The 17,228-nt window shown below is 37.4% G+C and overlaps 1 protein-coding gene across 1 annotated transcript; it reads right to left on the reverse strand.

Annotated features, from left to right (window-relative positions):
* Window positions 1–1,108: 1,108 nt before the first annotated feature.
* On the reverse strand, window positions 1,109–5,790 carry LOC135101942 (uncharacterized). Its single transcript, XM_064006362.1, has 2 exons — window positions 5,539–5,790; window positions 1,109–5,421 (listed from the first exon to the last, which is right to left on the reverse strand). Exons 1-2 carry the CDS (start codon window positions 5,674–5,676, stop codon window positions 3,865–3,867), a joined length of 1,695 nt encoding a protein of 564 aa, XP_063862432.1. The 5' UTR covers window positions 5,677–5,790; the 3' UTR covers window positions 1,109–3,864.
* Between the last annotated feature and the right edge of the window lie 11,438 nt (window positions 5,791–17,228).

Consider the following 17,228-nt stretch of genomic DNA (forward strand, 5'->3'; position numbering starts at 1 on the left):
CAGTGATTCACGTGTCACACTGAGACACTTCCCCACCACGACACCCACACACTTTACACTCTCCCTCCCTCCAGCCTGCTTGCTATCCATAAATAACAGGCTGCTATCTTAATTTTACTTTTACACAACACATAAGCCTTTCATTATTATGACGGACAACAACATACCCCTGAGGAGCCAGAAGCCACATTCCCAGATGCTTCTAAGATTTATCTTAGTGGGCTATGAACATCTTAGTGCTGGTAATTTTTTAAAGCAAAATCATTCGCAACTAAGAACCATGGAACATTCATAGCTATGAATGGGTCAGGGCTTTCATAGCTCACTAAGAACAACAGTTTCTCCTCAACAACAACAACAATGTGAACATATCCTTGTCTGAAAATAAAATCAGAAAAAAAAACCTGAAAGTAAGCATTAAGATGGGTTTTATTATCAATATCAAGTAGTCTTCAAACACACTGAATAGTCTTTTGCTTTGAATAAATCATGTGTGTTTAACTGACTTGCTAGGAGAGTACTGAAATCACATTTCTGGAAATTACACTCATTAATAATCACAGCAGCAACACACATGATCCAGTGTGTGTAGCCAACACAAACTAAGGCTAATTATAGTTAACCCAATCATTCCAAACATGACAATTGCAAATATAATTTTTTTCATTATGTTCCTTAAAAAGAAAAATTAACAAAGTACACGAGACTTACCGTAGGTCAGTTGAAGTGTACTTCTAATTTTTCGAGGCAAATCACCTCTGCTGGTGCGGAGATTTCACATGAGAGAGAGTGCGTCACGCGCTGCCGGCAGACTTTAAAGCAAGGACTCGACATCCACATGATGAACCAATTAGGAAATTAAGTAACCTGTAGAGCTTAAGGTAGGGAGGGAGAGGAGGGCATGTGAAATCTCCGCACCAGCAGAGGTGATTTGCCTCGAAAAATTAGAAGTACACTTCAACTGACCTACGGTAAGTCTCGTGTACTTTGTTAATTTTACTTCGGCAAAATCACCTATCTGCTGGGCGGACATTTCCCATGAGGCTTTGAAGCCATGTGGATGACGAGGGAGGATGCAATAGTAGAGAGGAAAAGGAAATGCCCCACAAGAAACAGTACTATAACTATTATTCCATGGAAGGATCTTGTACATGAGACAATCATACAATTGGTGCATAAAATAAGGTACATTGCATCCAACTTAATCCAATCTACAAACAATGTTGAAATATGGTAACAGTTCACATCATAAGGTAAACCTAAGGTACTAGATACTAAATACTTAAAATATCCGTGTACTGCAACACTGGAGTGCAGCAACAAACCCAAATCATGTCTTATTCTAGCACTGCATCCTGAAAGAGGTCAGAAGCAGCCACAATGTTCTTATTATAATATCTTGCAAAGGTAGATTCCCTAGACCAGCCCGCCTTAGCCATAATGCATGCGACAGGGACAGCCGCCACTCCAGCTTTTGAAGCTGCTGCTGGCCGCACACTACCAGCGGAAAACTTTGAGATGTCTATGCCGGACATGCGGAGAATGGTCCTGACCCAACGGGCAATAGTGTCTTTGGAAACTGATTTGTGGGGTTTTATGAAGCTAATGAGGAGCCTGGCATCAGTGTGCATCTCATCCTGTCTAAGCTCTTTAGTCACATCAATGTACCTCAGGAGAGTGCTACAGACACATAATCGTGGATCCTTAGGGTAACGATGGAATGTGACCCTGTTGATGTTAAAATTTGGTCTGGATTGTTTAAGAGTGCCCCCCAACTGTACTGAAATGGAGTGTTCATTAATGAGCATGTCTCTGATTAACAGTAGTTGTAAAGTTTGAATTCTGGCAGCTTGAGTTAAGGCCATCATCATAACCAATTTTAGCGTTAATTCTTTAAGGGTTAATGCATGTAAGGGGAACATGGACCTTAGTTGCTCTAAGACAGGTTGGACGTCCCAAGTGTCAGTGTACCTGGGCTGAGGAGTTCTAAGATTGAAAACCCCTCTCATGAATCGGATGACCAAAGGGTGATTTCCTGCCCTGCATCTGTCCACCACAATGCCGAGAGAAGACAGGGCACCCCTCGCAGTGTTCACACACTCATAACCCACACCCCTGTTAAAGGTTTCCGTCAAAAAATTTACAATGTGACCTACAGTTGGAGAAGTGGGATCGACATTCCGTCTACCACAAAACAACGACCACCTCTGGACATGTGGGCGGTATTGCCTCTCAGTACCTGGTTTCCAGGAGGCAAGTATGATGTTCGCAGCAGCCGGCGAAACTCCTCGTTTCTGCAAGTTTTCCCCTGACAGAAGGCATGCCATGAGCCTCGTGTGGGACATGATGGGGTGTGGATCTGTTGTGGATGGGTGTGTTAGAACATTCCTCCTGTTCGTTATCAAACGTGGGAAGTCTATTAGCAACTGGAGCAGCATGCCCATCTAAAACTGGGACGGCCACAGAGGAACCACCATCCAGCCTCGTGCTTACTCCACACGTAACTTCTGAAGGCACCTAGCAATTAATGAGAATGGGGGGAAAATGTAAGACAAATCAAAGTTTGACCAGTCCAAGGAAAAAGCATCAAAATATTTAGCCTCCGGATCTGGCAACCACGAACAGAATGTATTAACCTGTTTGTTAAGCCTTGAGGCAAATAAATCAATGGACGGTGTCCCAAAAACATTACACAAGGTAGTAAAAATGTGTGAGTCGAGTTTCCACTCATGTCTGTCATTAATCTTGCGAGAGGCTACATCAGCCAAGGTGTTGTCCTTCCCCGGTATGTGCGAGCATGTAACCCATGAGTCATGTTCCAGACACCAATCCCAAATCTGGGTAGCAACATCATTACAGGACTTGGACTTTGTGCCTCCCATTTCATTGACATAGTTTATGGCAGTGGTATTATCACAAAAAACTCTAACATGTCTACCTTCCAGCTCATGTTCAAATGCTTGCAAAGAAAATAGAATGGCTTTCATCTCCAGGATGTTAATGTGAAGCTCCTTTTCATCCAGGGACCAAGTAGCACTTGTAATCTGACACCCCAAATGACCCCCCCAACCAAGGCTGGAGGCATCAGTAAATAAATCGATGTCAGTACCTGGCCTAAAAATGTGTCTGTGGTGTCTGTCCACATTGTCTAACCACCAGGAAAGGTCTAGTTTCATGTCTGCAGTAATATTCAAAGGCCTGTCAAAATTACCATACTCCTGTTTCAAAGCGGCAATTTTTCTGTAGTGAAGTTTACCTAACTCCACTGCTGGGATCGCAGCCACCATGAGGCCGATCACCCTGGCCACCTCTCGAATGGGGGCAACATCTTTACACAAAAGTTCTGCACATCCTTGGCGAATTTTGATTTGTCTACGCTCAGGTAAAGAGGCAGTCATGAACTTGGTGTTAATAACATTGCCTAGGTATTCAATACATTGTGTGGGGATGAGAACAGACTTCTCCATATTGATACAAAAGCCTAACCTCTGCAACAGAGAAATGGTGGCCTGAATCGCCTGAAGACATCCTGAGTAAGAGTTACTGCAAATTAATGTGTCATCTATAAAGCTGGTGATAGTGTATCCTTCCTGCCTTAAAGTAGCAAATACTGGCTTCATCAGTTTGGTGAAAAGCCGAGGTCCCTCAGAAATGCCATTAGGGAGGCAGGTGAATTGATAGATAACACCTTGCCATGTAAAACATAAAAATCGTTGTTGCTCATCTGCAACCCTAACAGAATAATAAGCATGCCTGAGATCGACAGAAGCCAAAAAATCACCCTGGTTGATGAGCCTGATGGCCTGTTCAAAATTTTCCATTTTAAAATGTTTATATGGTATGTATTTGTTTAACCTCTCCAAGTTAAGAACCAGGCGAAATTCCCCGTTTTTCTTTTCTTGCAAAAAAAATAGGAGAGATAACCTGCTGAGTTTGTTTGTGTGTGACTTTAATGACTTTAAGCTGTAAAAGTTTTTTGATCTCTCCAGAAATTATCCCCTGTTGCACAGTGTTGAACCTGTATTCCAAATCATTAAAAAATAAAGGATGAACACTATCAACATCAATATCAAGGTGGCAATGCTGAACAATATCCAAAATGACAGGGTCACTGGTAATTTTACACCACTCATGCAGGAAAGAGTGTAGTCTGCCAGCTTCAAAACATGCACTTGCCTGTAAGTTTACTGGGGCTGCCTGCTGCGGCCGCCCCGGCCGCAGCAGGCAGCCCACATCCTGACGAGTGGAAGGCAGTCGTGGGGCAGCCCTGGAGCCATACCTCTGTTGCCCGTAGGGTTGGAACCTGGCGTAATATCCCCTACTAGCAGGCTTGTTCCAATATCCACCAGGGCGTTTACCTGCGAACTTGCTAGTAAAGGCAGGCTTTTTCTGCGAGAACTTACTCCGCAGTTTCTCCGCTTCCTCAATTTGTCTGGCAGACTGGGACACATCGTCACCGAACAGAAAGCGAGTAATTGGCACCTTATCTGAACAAAGATGAGCATATTTATAGTTTATCTCGCGTTTCATGACAAAACGCCTGGCCAAATTGTTCCTGTGATTGGCATTGCCTAGCAATGCCAATGCACCATTTAGCATGCTCACCTCATGTGCCAACTTGGGGTTACCTTCCTGTTCAGCCAAATCATCCAGTGCCACTAAGGATTTGGTGATAATGGTTGAAGCCCGCAGGATGTCCTTATTTACCTCCTTCAAGCGGAAGTCTGTCTTCCTGGCATCCAGCTTCAGGGCCTCCAACACCTGTGGGTTGCATTCCACTGGCGCAAGAGCATGGCAGTTATTAGGCCTCTTGACAACATCGTCCTCACACATGGCCTTGTAGTCCTCCTCTCTCATACCATTATCAAAGAGAAAGTTTACCATCTCTGCCACTCTATTGTCAATGTCAGCAACCACCGTGTCAGAAGGACCAAAGGCCTTAGTGCCCTGAATTAAGGTGCTGTCAGCAGGGGCGGCAGGCATCGACACTGCCTCATCCTCACTCATCCTGGCCGAGAAACCAGAAAAAGTGGCAGAACAAGGAGGCGACAAACCCCAGCCCCCCAGAGTACTGTCCTCCACAGTCACCTGCGCCGACCCAGTAGGGGGTGGTAGTTGCCGTCTGTCTGCCTTCAAGGCCTCCACTTCACCCCGCAAATCAGCCAAGGCGTCCAACACAACTGACCAAGGGGGAGGAGCAGGAGAAGTGCCGCGGGAACCACGTGCGTCAGCACTGTTACGTAATCTCATGCAACCATGCCTCCCACTCAAGCGACGAGATGAATGATCCCTGTGCCTGTCGTCGTCATCTTGAGGGCGAACAGTGGACCCAGGGAGAGGAGAAGGCCCACAGAAGGCACGTGGGGCAGGAGGGGAAGGGGATCGAGAGGCAGAGGACGCTTCACCGACATGGCTGCCGCACTGCGATAAGGAGAACAAAGCCGTAAGCTTCCCACACAGTTCCATCGTCAGTGGAGACCGATATACCAATAATACAACTCGCCCCAAAAACGGGTAACGAAGTTGAAGGCACTGTACCTGCGTAACAAGTATCGTGGCCTTATCTGAAAGAAAACAGCAAAAACTTGGGAGTCCGTATGACCCAGAATGACCGTGTCTGCCCGACGCGGCAATCAGCAAACAACTGCCGGCAGCGCGTGACGCACTCTCTCTCATGGGAAATGTCCGCCCAGCAGATAGGTGATTTTGCCGAAGTAAAATTCAGAAATCTGGTCATACAGCAGCTCCTGGCCATGCCTCAGACCATACTCACCTCAGCACTACACCACCTGTTATTACTGCCTTTGAGTCTTCAAAATTATCTCACATTTCCCCTTCCCCATTAGTCCATTCCTCATCATTCTCTGCACCATCACCTTTTTTCTCCTCATCCTTCTCACCTTCTGCTCACTCATCATCTCCCCCACAACCATCACTCCCTCCTGCCTCTCCATTTACTCATCCTGAAGCCATATTTGCCATGCACCAAACTTCTGCCACAGTTCACCCTGCTGATCCCAGCCAATTTATCATCAAGGACTCCACTTTCCAGGTTAGTAGGTATTTGTGATTTCTCTCTCTCTCTCTCTCTCTCTCTCTCTCTCTCTCTCTCTCTCTCTCTCTCTCTCTCTCTCTCTCTCTCTCTCTCTCTCTCTCATTAAAAATGGTAATTTAGATTTGGGTCAATCTGTGAAAATACAAATAAGAAACAAATGCAAACACACACAAATGTACAAATTTGATTTTGGCTACCTTCTGTTCATTCATCTCCCTTTCCCCTTGTTTCTCCACCTTTTTTATTTTTTGTTTGAGAGAGAGAGAGAGAGAGAGAGAGAGAGAGAGAGAGAGAGAGAGAGAGAGAGAGAGAGAGAGAGAGAGAAAATTGCCTCAGACCAGGGTATTTCCACTTGTATAGTCTTAAAACAGGCCATAGCCATTTTCTTCCATGTCCTGTCCTTTTTCTTATTTGCTTCTACACACCTGCCATTATACCGTTCTTGTTTCCCTATTTTCATTTTATAACCGTACAAACTGTTGCATCCTCTCTCTATACTTGCTCAAAAATATCTCATATTTTTCTTGCACTACTTTACCTTCAAATTGCTCTTTCCATTTAATTTTTCAATAAAACTTACTAAGCTCTGCAAAGTTTGCCTTAGCATAGTTCTGTCTCCAATTTCTGTATTGTTCTTTCCTGTGCAACACTGTTTCCTCCTGTAGTAGTATCTCTATTGTCACATGATCACTTCTTCCCATTAAACTCAGACAATGTATACTTGGTCTACTTTCTGGGGTTTTCATAAACATTAAATCCAGCTGTGATGGTTCTTCTTCTCTTCTACATCTTATAGGCTCATTCACCCACTGTCTCGTTGTATTTATCATCATGGTTTGCATAAGTTCTTCACTCCATGACCCAACATTTTCTGTTACTTCCATCTCCTCTCAGTTAATTCTTTTAGTGTTGAAGTCACCTACTAAGAGTACTTTGTTACCTTTCCTTATCATTTCCTCCATACTATTTTTTTGTTTCTAGTTGCATACTTTTTAATTTATTAGTCTACCATGCATTAGTTTTTGGTGGTATATATTTCACAATGATTTTCCTTTTTTCACATCTTTTGATCTTAATCACAACACTCATTGTTTCTACCATTCCATCACCATATTCCACTTCCTCAACAACAATATCCTTTTCTTACCAATATCATCACTTCTCTTCCCTTTCCTTTTCTGTCCCTCTTCCATGTACTGTATCCTTCCTTTGCAAATCCCAATTTTATTTCCTCTTCTAGTTTGGTTCCTGTTAAACATACCACATCTGGTTTATTGTTCTTTAAATAGTCTTCAAGTTCCAGTAGGCTGGACACCAAACCATCTACATTAGTATACATAATCTTTAAACTTCTGTTTGGTGGTCTTGTGTGGCATCTTTGTGCCACCATTTCCTCACTTTCATGTCCACAACTTTCCTGTGTTCTCTATTCATTTTTTGACTTTTAGTTTACTTCTCTATTCTTCGTTCATGTCTCTTTTTATCCATATTTCCTTCAATCCTTTTGCTTTTGCCAATTTTCCTGTTCTTTGCAAGACATGTTCTGCTGCTGTTTGTGACATGATTCTTGTTTTACATTGGCTTTGTTCTATTTTTGTCATACTTTCCGATCCTGTAAACCTCTTCAATTTGTTCGACTCTCCCCTCTCCTTCCTCTGCCACTTCTGCTATAATTTCCTTAGTTCTTTTCACTTCTTTCTCTCTAGCTGTTTTCATGGGTAGGTTCTTTTCCTTGACCCCAAATACCACCATACACATCTTTCTCTGTACTGTGTCTCTCACAAGATTACTTTTTTCCTTTATTATTTTAATCACTTGCTTTTCCATATCCTTGTTGTTTCTGTTGCTGTTGTCTTGTTATGTCCTCCATGTCCACCTTTTGCTGTTCTCTCTCTTTCCAACCTTTGACTTCCTCTGTAACTAACTCTCACTCCTCCAACCCTAACCTCTCTTGCAAAGTTTTCTTTAATTCTTCATTCTCTTTCTTGAGTTTCTTAATCTCTTCACAGTATTTCTTATTTAAGTCCACTATTTTTGTCACCTCTTCTCAGTTCTTTGTTTTCTTTTTCCCTTTCCATCTCTATTATATCATTGGATATCTTTTTTACATTGTCGCCACCCACTTCTGTTTCTTCCTTCCATGCCTTTATCATCGCTGTTAAGCTTCTTGTATTTTCACATTTTCTTCTTTAGTTATCCACATTCATGTATTTGTATGAGTTACATTGAGATCCTCTTCCTTGAAGCCCTCAAAAATACCTGTATGTGTGTGTGTGTTAACTTAGTTGATTACACTTATCTAGTTGTGACATACAGAAAAATACTGTTCCATCATTACAGTGCATGTGTCAAGGCTGAAGGAAGGACTTGGATAGTGAATGTGATAGTGTGGGTGATTGGGCCACTCAGGAAAAATTATACGATCAATCATACAAAAGTGTGATGCATGCTTCAAGTGCCAATGAAGAGCATTATGAAGACAAGGATATATATATATATATATATATATATATATATATATATATATATATATATATATATATATATATATATATATATATATATATATATATATATATATATATATATATATATATATATATATATACACACACATTGTATAGGTCTTCTTGATAGCTTGTTTTGCAGGGAAACTCCAGTTTCCTTCAACTTTATTCTTTCGTCAGTTGCTGTTTTGCCTATTTCTGCAGGCAGCTTCAAGCTAGAAAAAACAATAAAATACTATGTAAAAGTTGTATAAAATTCACATCATATGACACTACACACAAAAAACAAAACACTACAAGCACCAAGATTATAAACTGGATTGACAGAAAACAATAAGTATCCACACACATCTTGCCTGTATGGCAATGAGAGAGGGACTGAAAAAGTTGGGTTCCTAACACTATGATAATGGTATTGGAACGGGCCTCCGAAACATTATCTTACAATATGTGATTGACTTGATGTTAAGTTATTATTCAGTACTGGATTTATGTGTTTAATATATATTGCCTCTAATAATTTTGTATCCATATTGGACTCTGTCTTGTGTAGTATTCTAAAAACTTTGTCACAAAAAGGGATGATCATGTTCATGTGAATGGGGACTTATTGCTGAAAATGATGGAACAGCTGGTTGATTATTAGTTCAAGGAGAAATACCTTTATGTTCAGCAATTCTATGTGCAAGGTTATGTCTAGTCTCATAAAGTTTGGTGGCATCCCTACTTCCTTGATGCCATTTTCCTATCGTTCTATGCCAATAGAATGGAATACATCTACAACAAATAAGAGAAAGCATATATCAGCGTTCCCTCACATATTCATGGTTTTGCATATTTGCAGAGTTTTCCGTAACCTAACCTAACTAATGGGGAGTTTTCAGAGTTGCCAGGTGTCACCACCAGCTCAGTCTTTCAGCCCAAAGAGCCCAAATTATTCTTTCAGTTATAAATTACAGTAACCCAAGATATAACGAACACATATGGGGGGAGAGTGGGTCACTTGAGATGAAAATTTGCTATATATGTGTATAGAGAGAGAGAGAGAGAGAGAGAGAGAGAGAGAGAGAGAGAGAGAGAGAGAGAGAGAGAGAGAGAGAGAGAGAGAGAGGCAGCAGACAGCAGCCTTAAATAGGTTGTTATACCTGAAATTTGGAAAATAGAAGTTCATTATATCAAGGGTTTATTGTACATATCAACTTATTCCCCTTTTATTATATAGTGCACTGTATTTTAATTAAAATATCATGTACTATACATATAATAACTGTTTTTTATTGTCTTAAAGTGAATTGCTTAGTAAATGTGAGATGCATAGTTTAAGGTTTAAACTATAAATATAGGTAGTTCTGATCCTTATAAGAATGGTTTCCCATATTCACAGATTTTAATTATTTGCAGGAGGCTCTGGAATGTAACTCCCACAGATGGCAGGGAAACACTGCATATCTTCCCTCCCACAACAGCGATGCACTTAATGAATTGGACCGAGATAATTAGTGAAAGCTTTCTGTGTTAAAGAGATGCAGCTAGTGAGCCAATATATATACTGATCGTTCATTTAATCCTTTATGTCATAAAACTTCTCTGAAAAAATCTAGTGAATAATTTTTCCTCTATCACTGCACTGTCCTTGATCTAAATTACATATTAAAACTACACATGATAGTGTAATGATCAGTATGCTTGGCTCACAAACCACATATATATATATATATATATATATATATATATATATATATATATATATATATATATATATATATATATATATATATATATATATATATATATATATATATATATATATATATATATATATATGCTTGGCTTTGTCTCCAAACTCTCCCCCATAGAGAGGCTGTATTAACCTGCAGAAATAAAGCTATCATTCAGGGAAACTGGTTTGTTTGCCAAACAAACATTACATTGCTGAATATTCTGTGGCACCAAATGCTTTGTCAGGAATTGTGGCAATGATATTTCAATCTTTGTCTTTGCATCCTACAATTTGTATGCTGAACATAAACCTTATCAACAAGTTTCTTGAGCTTCATATACTTTTATATATATTACATAAAGTCCATGACAACTGAAAAAACTATGCAAATAATGCAATGTAGCAGTAGCATCAAGGTAACACCAGTCTGCTACTAGTACTGCTGCCATCCACCTTCTGACCTGCTCAGATGAAGCAGAAGCATTGTCCTCTTCAAAAGAATCCTCAGCCACCACACCAGACCGCTCATTGCTGTGGTAGTGTTGGGAGTAGAAGTTGGGGTAGTGGACAGGAGGAATGACACTGCCCTCACTCTGTGTTGAAAATATATGCTGCCATAAGATGGAGAAAATACTGAATCTGATACTGAAAGAAATAAAGAACAAAATTGTTTACAAAAATTTTACTATAATTGTTTATAATATCAAGCAAATCTACAGAACATAGGTGAACTCTACAACAAGCAGGCTCCAGGCTCCAGGCTGGCAAGCTTGAATAGTCTACACATCATATAAACTTTTGACTGAATAAAGATTCAGATGGATCCATGCTATTTTACAGGATTTAAGCTTTTAACAATGATACAAGTTCCCCATCGAAGGAACAACAAACTAAAGTCAAGTATGCGATTTCCTTCACTTTGTGTGCCTTCTTGTTGCAGTAAAATAATGCTCAGCTTCATTTATCCAATTTTCATGGTCTAAACGAAACCTTTCTTATCAAAGATAAAATAAGTTGTGGGATTTAGTTCACAATCATATCAACATTTCTCTATTTTACCTACATCTGACATCTCTATTTATAAGAATTTTTCTACAGCTACCCACCCACCAAGAGAAGAGTGCTGTGGAGATCTCTCTCACCCACAATAAGTCCCTGAAATGCCTAAATAAACTTGGGATTCATGTCAAATAAAAACAAAACTCACTGGGACATAGTACACATTTGCAAGAGTCCAAGGCAAGACTATTTCACCATCTGTGTACCATTGAATGCTCCCAACAACTGGAGTTACCCACAACTGAGCTGCACTTAGTGCCAATAACCACTCATTCTCAGATACCCAACTCCTAAGCAAATCAATGCTGCATCTGATTACCACTAGGACAATACTTAGTAAAAATTAACAAAGGTGGGGAGTTCCTCAGTCTATTACCATTACTGGGTAGGATACAGATGGAGAAATAGTACAAAAGACAGTTCAGTATTTGGTACAGTAGAGAACACTAACCCTCACCTATAGAAAGAGATCAGCCATCAATACTTTCAAAGGAATAATTTCATCACTTTTACGAAGAACTTGCCTTTAAGTATTTTTAACCCCTTATATACCAAACCGCTAAAACGCATGGAAAAAAAACTTTATGGAGAAACAAAATAACATTACCAAAAACATGTATTTTGAATGTTTTGATCATGTGATCTATAAAAACGCTTAAGTACATGCAAAGAACATTATGTTTGGGAAACAAAAGAACATTACGAGAAACGTGTATTATGAGTGTTTTTATAAGTTCCTTAAGTACCAAAAAGCTAAAACCCACAAATAACACTCTTTATTTAGAAAATAAAAAATAAAAAAAATAAAATAAATAGGATTTTTTTTTTTGTTATTCATCTTCATAGGTACCGACATGCCAAAATTCTGGGAAAATTCAGGGCAATTATGTGATAAAAGAATATTATCAAAAAAGTTAATTTCAGCTTTTTTTTTCGGACTGTTATGTACTAAACCCTAAAGTGCATGCAAAGCCTCCAATATGAGAAAATTAAACGACCTTACCAGAAATCTGTGTTTTGTGTGTTTTTAAGCATGTTAGGCACCACACATTTCTCGTAATGTCCTTTCGTTTCCCAAAAATAGTGTTCTTTGCATGTATTTAAGCCTTTTTATTAGTAACATGATCAAAAACACTCAAAATACATGTTTTTGGTAATGTTCTTCTGTTTCACCATATAGCGTATTTTGCATGCGTTTTAGTGTTTTGGTATATAAGGAACTCAAAAACACTTAAAGGCAAGTTCTTGTTAAAAATTGGTTTTATTCCATTGTAATGTGTTTGCCCTGCTTTTTAGTGCTTTATTGCCTAACACGCTGAAAAACACTCAAAAGACACTTTACTGGTAAATCATTTTTTTCCCACAAATCTATTTTTACATGCGATTTGGGTTTTTGGTAACTAAGAATGTTAAAAGCACTCAAAATACACGCATTTAGTAAGGTTGATCTGTTTCTCAATTAAGAGTGTTATACATGAGTTTTATCATTTTGGTATCTAGGAAACCTCTCCATATACACGAGATTTTGCGTTTTTTTGCCTTGTGGTTCTTTTGAACTATAAAACACTCATTATACACTTTTCTTGCAATGTCCTTTTGTTTCCCAATATAGAGTGCTTTGCATCAATTTTTGCGTTTTTTGTAGGTAACAAGCTCAAAAACACTCAAAATATACCTTTTTAGTAACGTTTTTCTATTTCTTGATATTGGTTGCTTTGCATCCGTTTTAGCGTTTTTCTATGTAAAACACTGAGAAGACACGTTTTCAGGAAATTTGTTTTGGATTCCCATATAGAGTGAGTTCCTTATTATTTATCGTTTTGGTGCCTAACATGCTAAACACACTCAAAACACAGATTTCTGGTAAGGTCGTTTAATTTCCTCATATAGGAGGTTTTGCATGCACTTTAGGGTTTGGTACATAACAGTCCGAAAAAAAAGCTGAAATTAACTTTTTTGATAATATTGTTTTATCATATGATTGCCCTGAATTTTCCCAGAATTTTGGCATCTCGGTACCTATGAAGATGAATAAAGAAAAAAAAAAATCCTATTTTTTAAATTTTTATTTTTTTTTTATTTTCTAAATAAAGAGTGTTATTTGTGGGTTTTAGCTTTTTGGTACTTAAGGAACTTAAAAAAAAACACTCATAATACACGTTTCTCGTAATGTCCTTTTGTTTCCCAAACATAATGTTCTTTGCATGTATTTAAGCGTTTTTATAGATAACATGATCAAAAACACTGAAAATACATGTTTTTGGTAATGTTATTCTGTTTCTCCATAAAGTGTGTTTTCCATGTGTTTTAGCAGTTTTGTATATAAGGAGCTCAAAAACACTTAAAGGCAAGTTTTTGGTAGAAATTGGTGTTATTCCAATGTAATATGATTGCCCTGCTTTTTAGTGCTTTATTGCCTATCATGCTCAAAAACACTTAAAAGACACTTTTCTGATAATGTCAATTTTTTCTCACATAAAGGTGGTTTCGCATGCAATTTAGGGTTTTGGTAACTAAGAATGTGAAAAGCACTCAAAATACACGCATTTAGTAAAGTTGTTCTGTTTCTCAATTAATAGTGTTATTCATCAGTTTCAGCATTTTGGTATCTAGGAAATTTCTCCATATACACGAGATTTTGCGTTTTTTTGCCTTGTGGTTCTTTTGAACTATAAAACACTCATTATACACTTGTCTTGCAATGTCCTTTTGTTTCCCAATATAGAGTGCTTTGCATCAATTTTTGCGTTTTTTGTAGGTAACAAGCTCAAAAACACTCAAAATATACCTTTTTAGTAACGCTTTTCTATTTCTTGATATTGGTTGCTTTGCATCTGTTTTAGCGTTTTTCTATGTAAAACACTGAGAAGACACGTTTTCAGGAAATTTGTTTTGGATTCTCATATAGAGTGAGTTCCTTATTATTTATCGTTTTGGTGCCTAACATGCTAAAAACACTCAAAACACAGATTTCTGGTAAGGTCGTTTAATTTCCTCATATAGGAGGCTTTGCATGCACTTTAGGGTTTGGTACATAACAGTCCGAAAAAAAAGCTGAAATTAACTTTTTTGATAATATTGTTTTATCATATGATTGCCCTGAATTTTCCCAGAATTTTGGCATCTCGGTACCTATGAAGATGAATAAAAAAAAAAAAATAAAAAAAAATCCTATTTTTTAAATTTTAAATTTTTTTTTTTATTTTCTAAATAAAGAGTGTTATTTGTGGGTTTTAGCTTTTTGGTACTTAAGGAACTTAAAAAAACACTCATAATACACGTTTCTCGTAATGTCCTTTTGTTTCCCAAACATAATGTTCTTTGCATGTATTTAAGCGTTTTTATAGATAACATGATCAAAAACACTGAAAATACATGTTTTTGGTAATGTTATTCTGTTTCTCCATAAAGTGTGTTTTCCATGCGTTTTAGCAGTTTTGTATATAAGGAGCTCAAAAACACTTAAAGGCAAGTTTTTGGTAGAAATTGGTGTTATTCCAATGTAATATGATTGCCCTGCTTTTTAGTGCTTTATTGCCTATCATGCTCAAAAACACTTAAAAGACACTTTTCTGGTAATGTCAATTTTTTCTCACATAACGGTGGTTTCGCATGCAATTTAGGGTTTTGGTAACTAAGAATGTGAAAAGCACTCAAAATACACGCATTTAGTAAGGTTGTTCTGTTTCTCAATTAATAGTGTTATTCATCAGTTTCAGCATTTTGGTATCTAGGAAATTTCTCCATATACACGACTTTTTGCGTTTTTTGCTTTGTGGTTCTTTTGAACTATAAAACACTCATTATACACTTTTCTTGCAATGTCATTTTGTTTCCCAATATAGAGTGCTTTGCATCAATTTTCGCGTTTTTTTGTAGGTAAAAAGCTCAAAAACACTCAAAATATACCTTTTTGGTAACGTTTTTCTATTTCTTGATATTGGTTGGTTTCCATCCGTTTAAACGTTTTTCTACGTAAAACACTGAGAAGACACGTTTTCAGTAACTTTGTTTTTTATTCCCATATAGAAGGAATTCCTTATTATTTATCGTTTTGGTGCCTAACATGCTAAAAAACACTCAAAACACAGATATCTGGTAAGGTCGTTTAATTTCCTCATATTGGAGGCTTTCCATGCACTTTAGGGTTTGGTACATAACACTCCGAAAAAAAAGAGCTGAAATTAACTTTTTTGATAATATTCTTTTATCACATAATTGCCCTGCATTTTCCCAGAATTTCAGCATCTCGGTACCTATGAAGATGAATAACAAAAAAAAAAAAAAAAAAAAAAAAAAAATCATATTTTTTATTTTTTTATTTTTTTTTTATTTTCTAAATAAAGAGTGTTATTTGTGGGTTTTAGCTTTTTGGTACTTAAGGAACTTAAAAAAAAAACACTCATAATACACGTTTCTCGTAATGTCCTTTTGTTTCCCAAACATAATGTTCTTTGCATGTACTCAAGCGTTTTTATAGATAACATGATCAAAAACACTCAAAATACATGTTTTTGGTAATGTTATTCTGTTTCTCCATAAAGTATGTTTTGCATGCGTTTTAGCGGTTGGGTATATAAGGTATAAGGGGTTAAAAAACACTTAAAGGCAGATTCTTCGTAAAAGTTGGTTTTATTCCCATGTAATGTGATCGTTCTGCTTTTTAGTGTTTTGTTGCATATCACGCTGAAAAACACTCAAAAGACACTTTTCTAATGTCATTTTTTTTTCCGACATGAAGCTAGTTTTGCATGTAATTTGGCATTTTCGTAAGTAAGAATGTGAAAAACACTCAAAATACACAATTTTGTAAGGTAGTTCTGTTTATCGATTAAAAGTGTTATTCATGCATTTATTCATTTTGGTATGTAAGAAATTTCTCTATATACACGAGTTTTTGCGTTTATTGCCTTGTGGTTCTTTTAAAACTATAAAACACTCATTATACACGTTTCTCGTAATGTCCTTTACATCCATTTTTGTTTTACATCCATTTTTGCATTTTTTGTAAGTAACAAGCTCAAAAACACTCAAAATATATCTTTTTGGTAATGTTATTCTATTTCTTCATATAGGATGGTTTGTATCCGCTTTAGCGTTTTTCTACCTAAAACACTGAAAAGACACGTTTTCAGTAATTTTCTTTTGGATTCACATATTGACTGACTTCCATATTATTTATCGTTTTGGTGCCTAACATGCTGAAAAAACACTGAAAAGACAGGTTTCTGGTAAAGTCCTTTAACTTCCCTATATAGGTGGCTTTGCATGCACTTTAGGGTTTGGTACATAACAATCCGAAATAAAAAGCTATAATTAACTTTTATGATAATGTTCTTTTTTCCACATAAATTCCCTGAATTTTGGCAGAATTTTGGCATTTCGTTACCTATGAAGATGAATAAAAAAAAAAAAAATCCCATTCTTTAATTTTTTTATTTATTTATTTTTTCTAAAGAGTGTTATTTGTGGGTTTTAGCTTTTTTGGTACTGAAGGAACGTAAAAATCACTCATAATACACGTTTCTCGTAATGTTCTTTCGTTACCCAAACATAAGGCTCTTTGCATGTATTTAAGCGATTTTTTTAGATAACATGATCAAAAACACTCAAAATACATGTATTTGGTAATGTTATTCTGTTTCTCCATAAAATGTATTTTGCATGCATTTTAGCGTTTTGGTATGTAAGGAGGTCAAAAACACTTAAAGGCAAGTTCTTGGTAAAATTTGGTTTTATTCCCATGTAATATGATTGCCCTGGCATTTAGTGCTTTATTGCGTAACACGCTCAAAAACACTGAAAAGACATGCAAAGCCTCCCATATGAGGAAATTAAAGACCTTACCAGAAATCTGTCTTTTGAGTGTTTTCAGCATGTTAGGCAC

This window comes from Scylla paramamosain, chromosome 1 (genome assembly GCF_035594125.1).
Source record: "Scylla paramamosain isolate STU-SP2022 chromosome 1, ASM3559412v1, whole genome shotgun sequence".
Lineage (NCBI taxonomy): Eukaryota > Metazoa > Arthropoda > Malacostraca > Decapoda > Portunidae > Scylla > Scylla paramamosain.

What these genes read in the sequence shown, in the direction of transcription:
- LOC135101942 (XM_064006362.1), bottom strand. Translation starts at nt 5,676, where the DNA reads ATGAGAGAGAGTGCGTCACGCGCTGCCGGCAGTTGTTTGCTGATTGCC. An exon ending in CCACGATACTTGTTACGCAG is followed by an intron (nt 5,422 to 5,538) that starts GTACAGTGCCTT and finishes TCCTTATCGCAG; the next exon opens with TGCGGCAGCCATGTCGGTGA.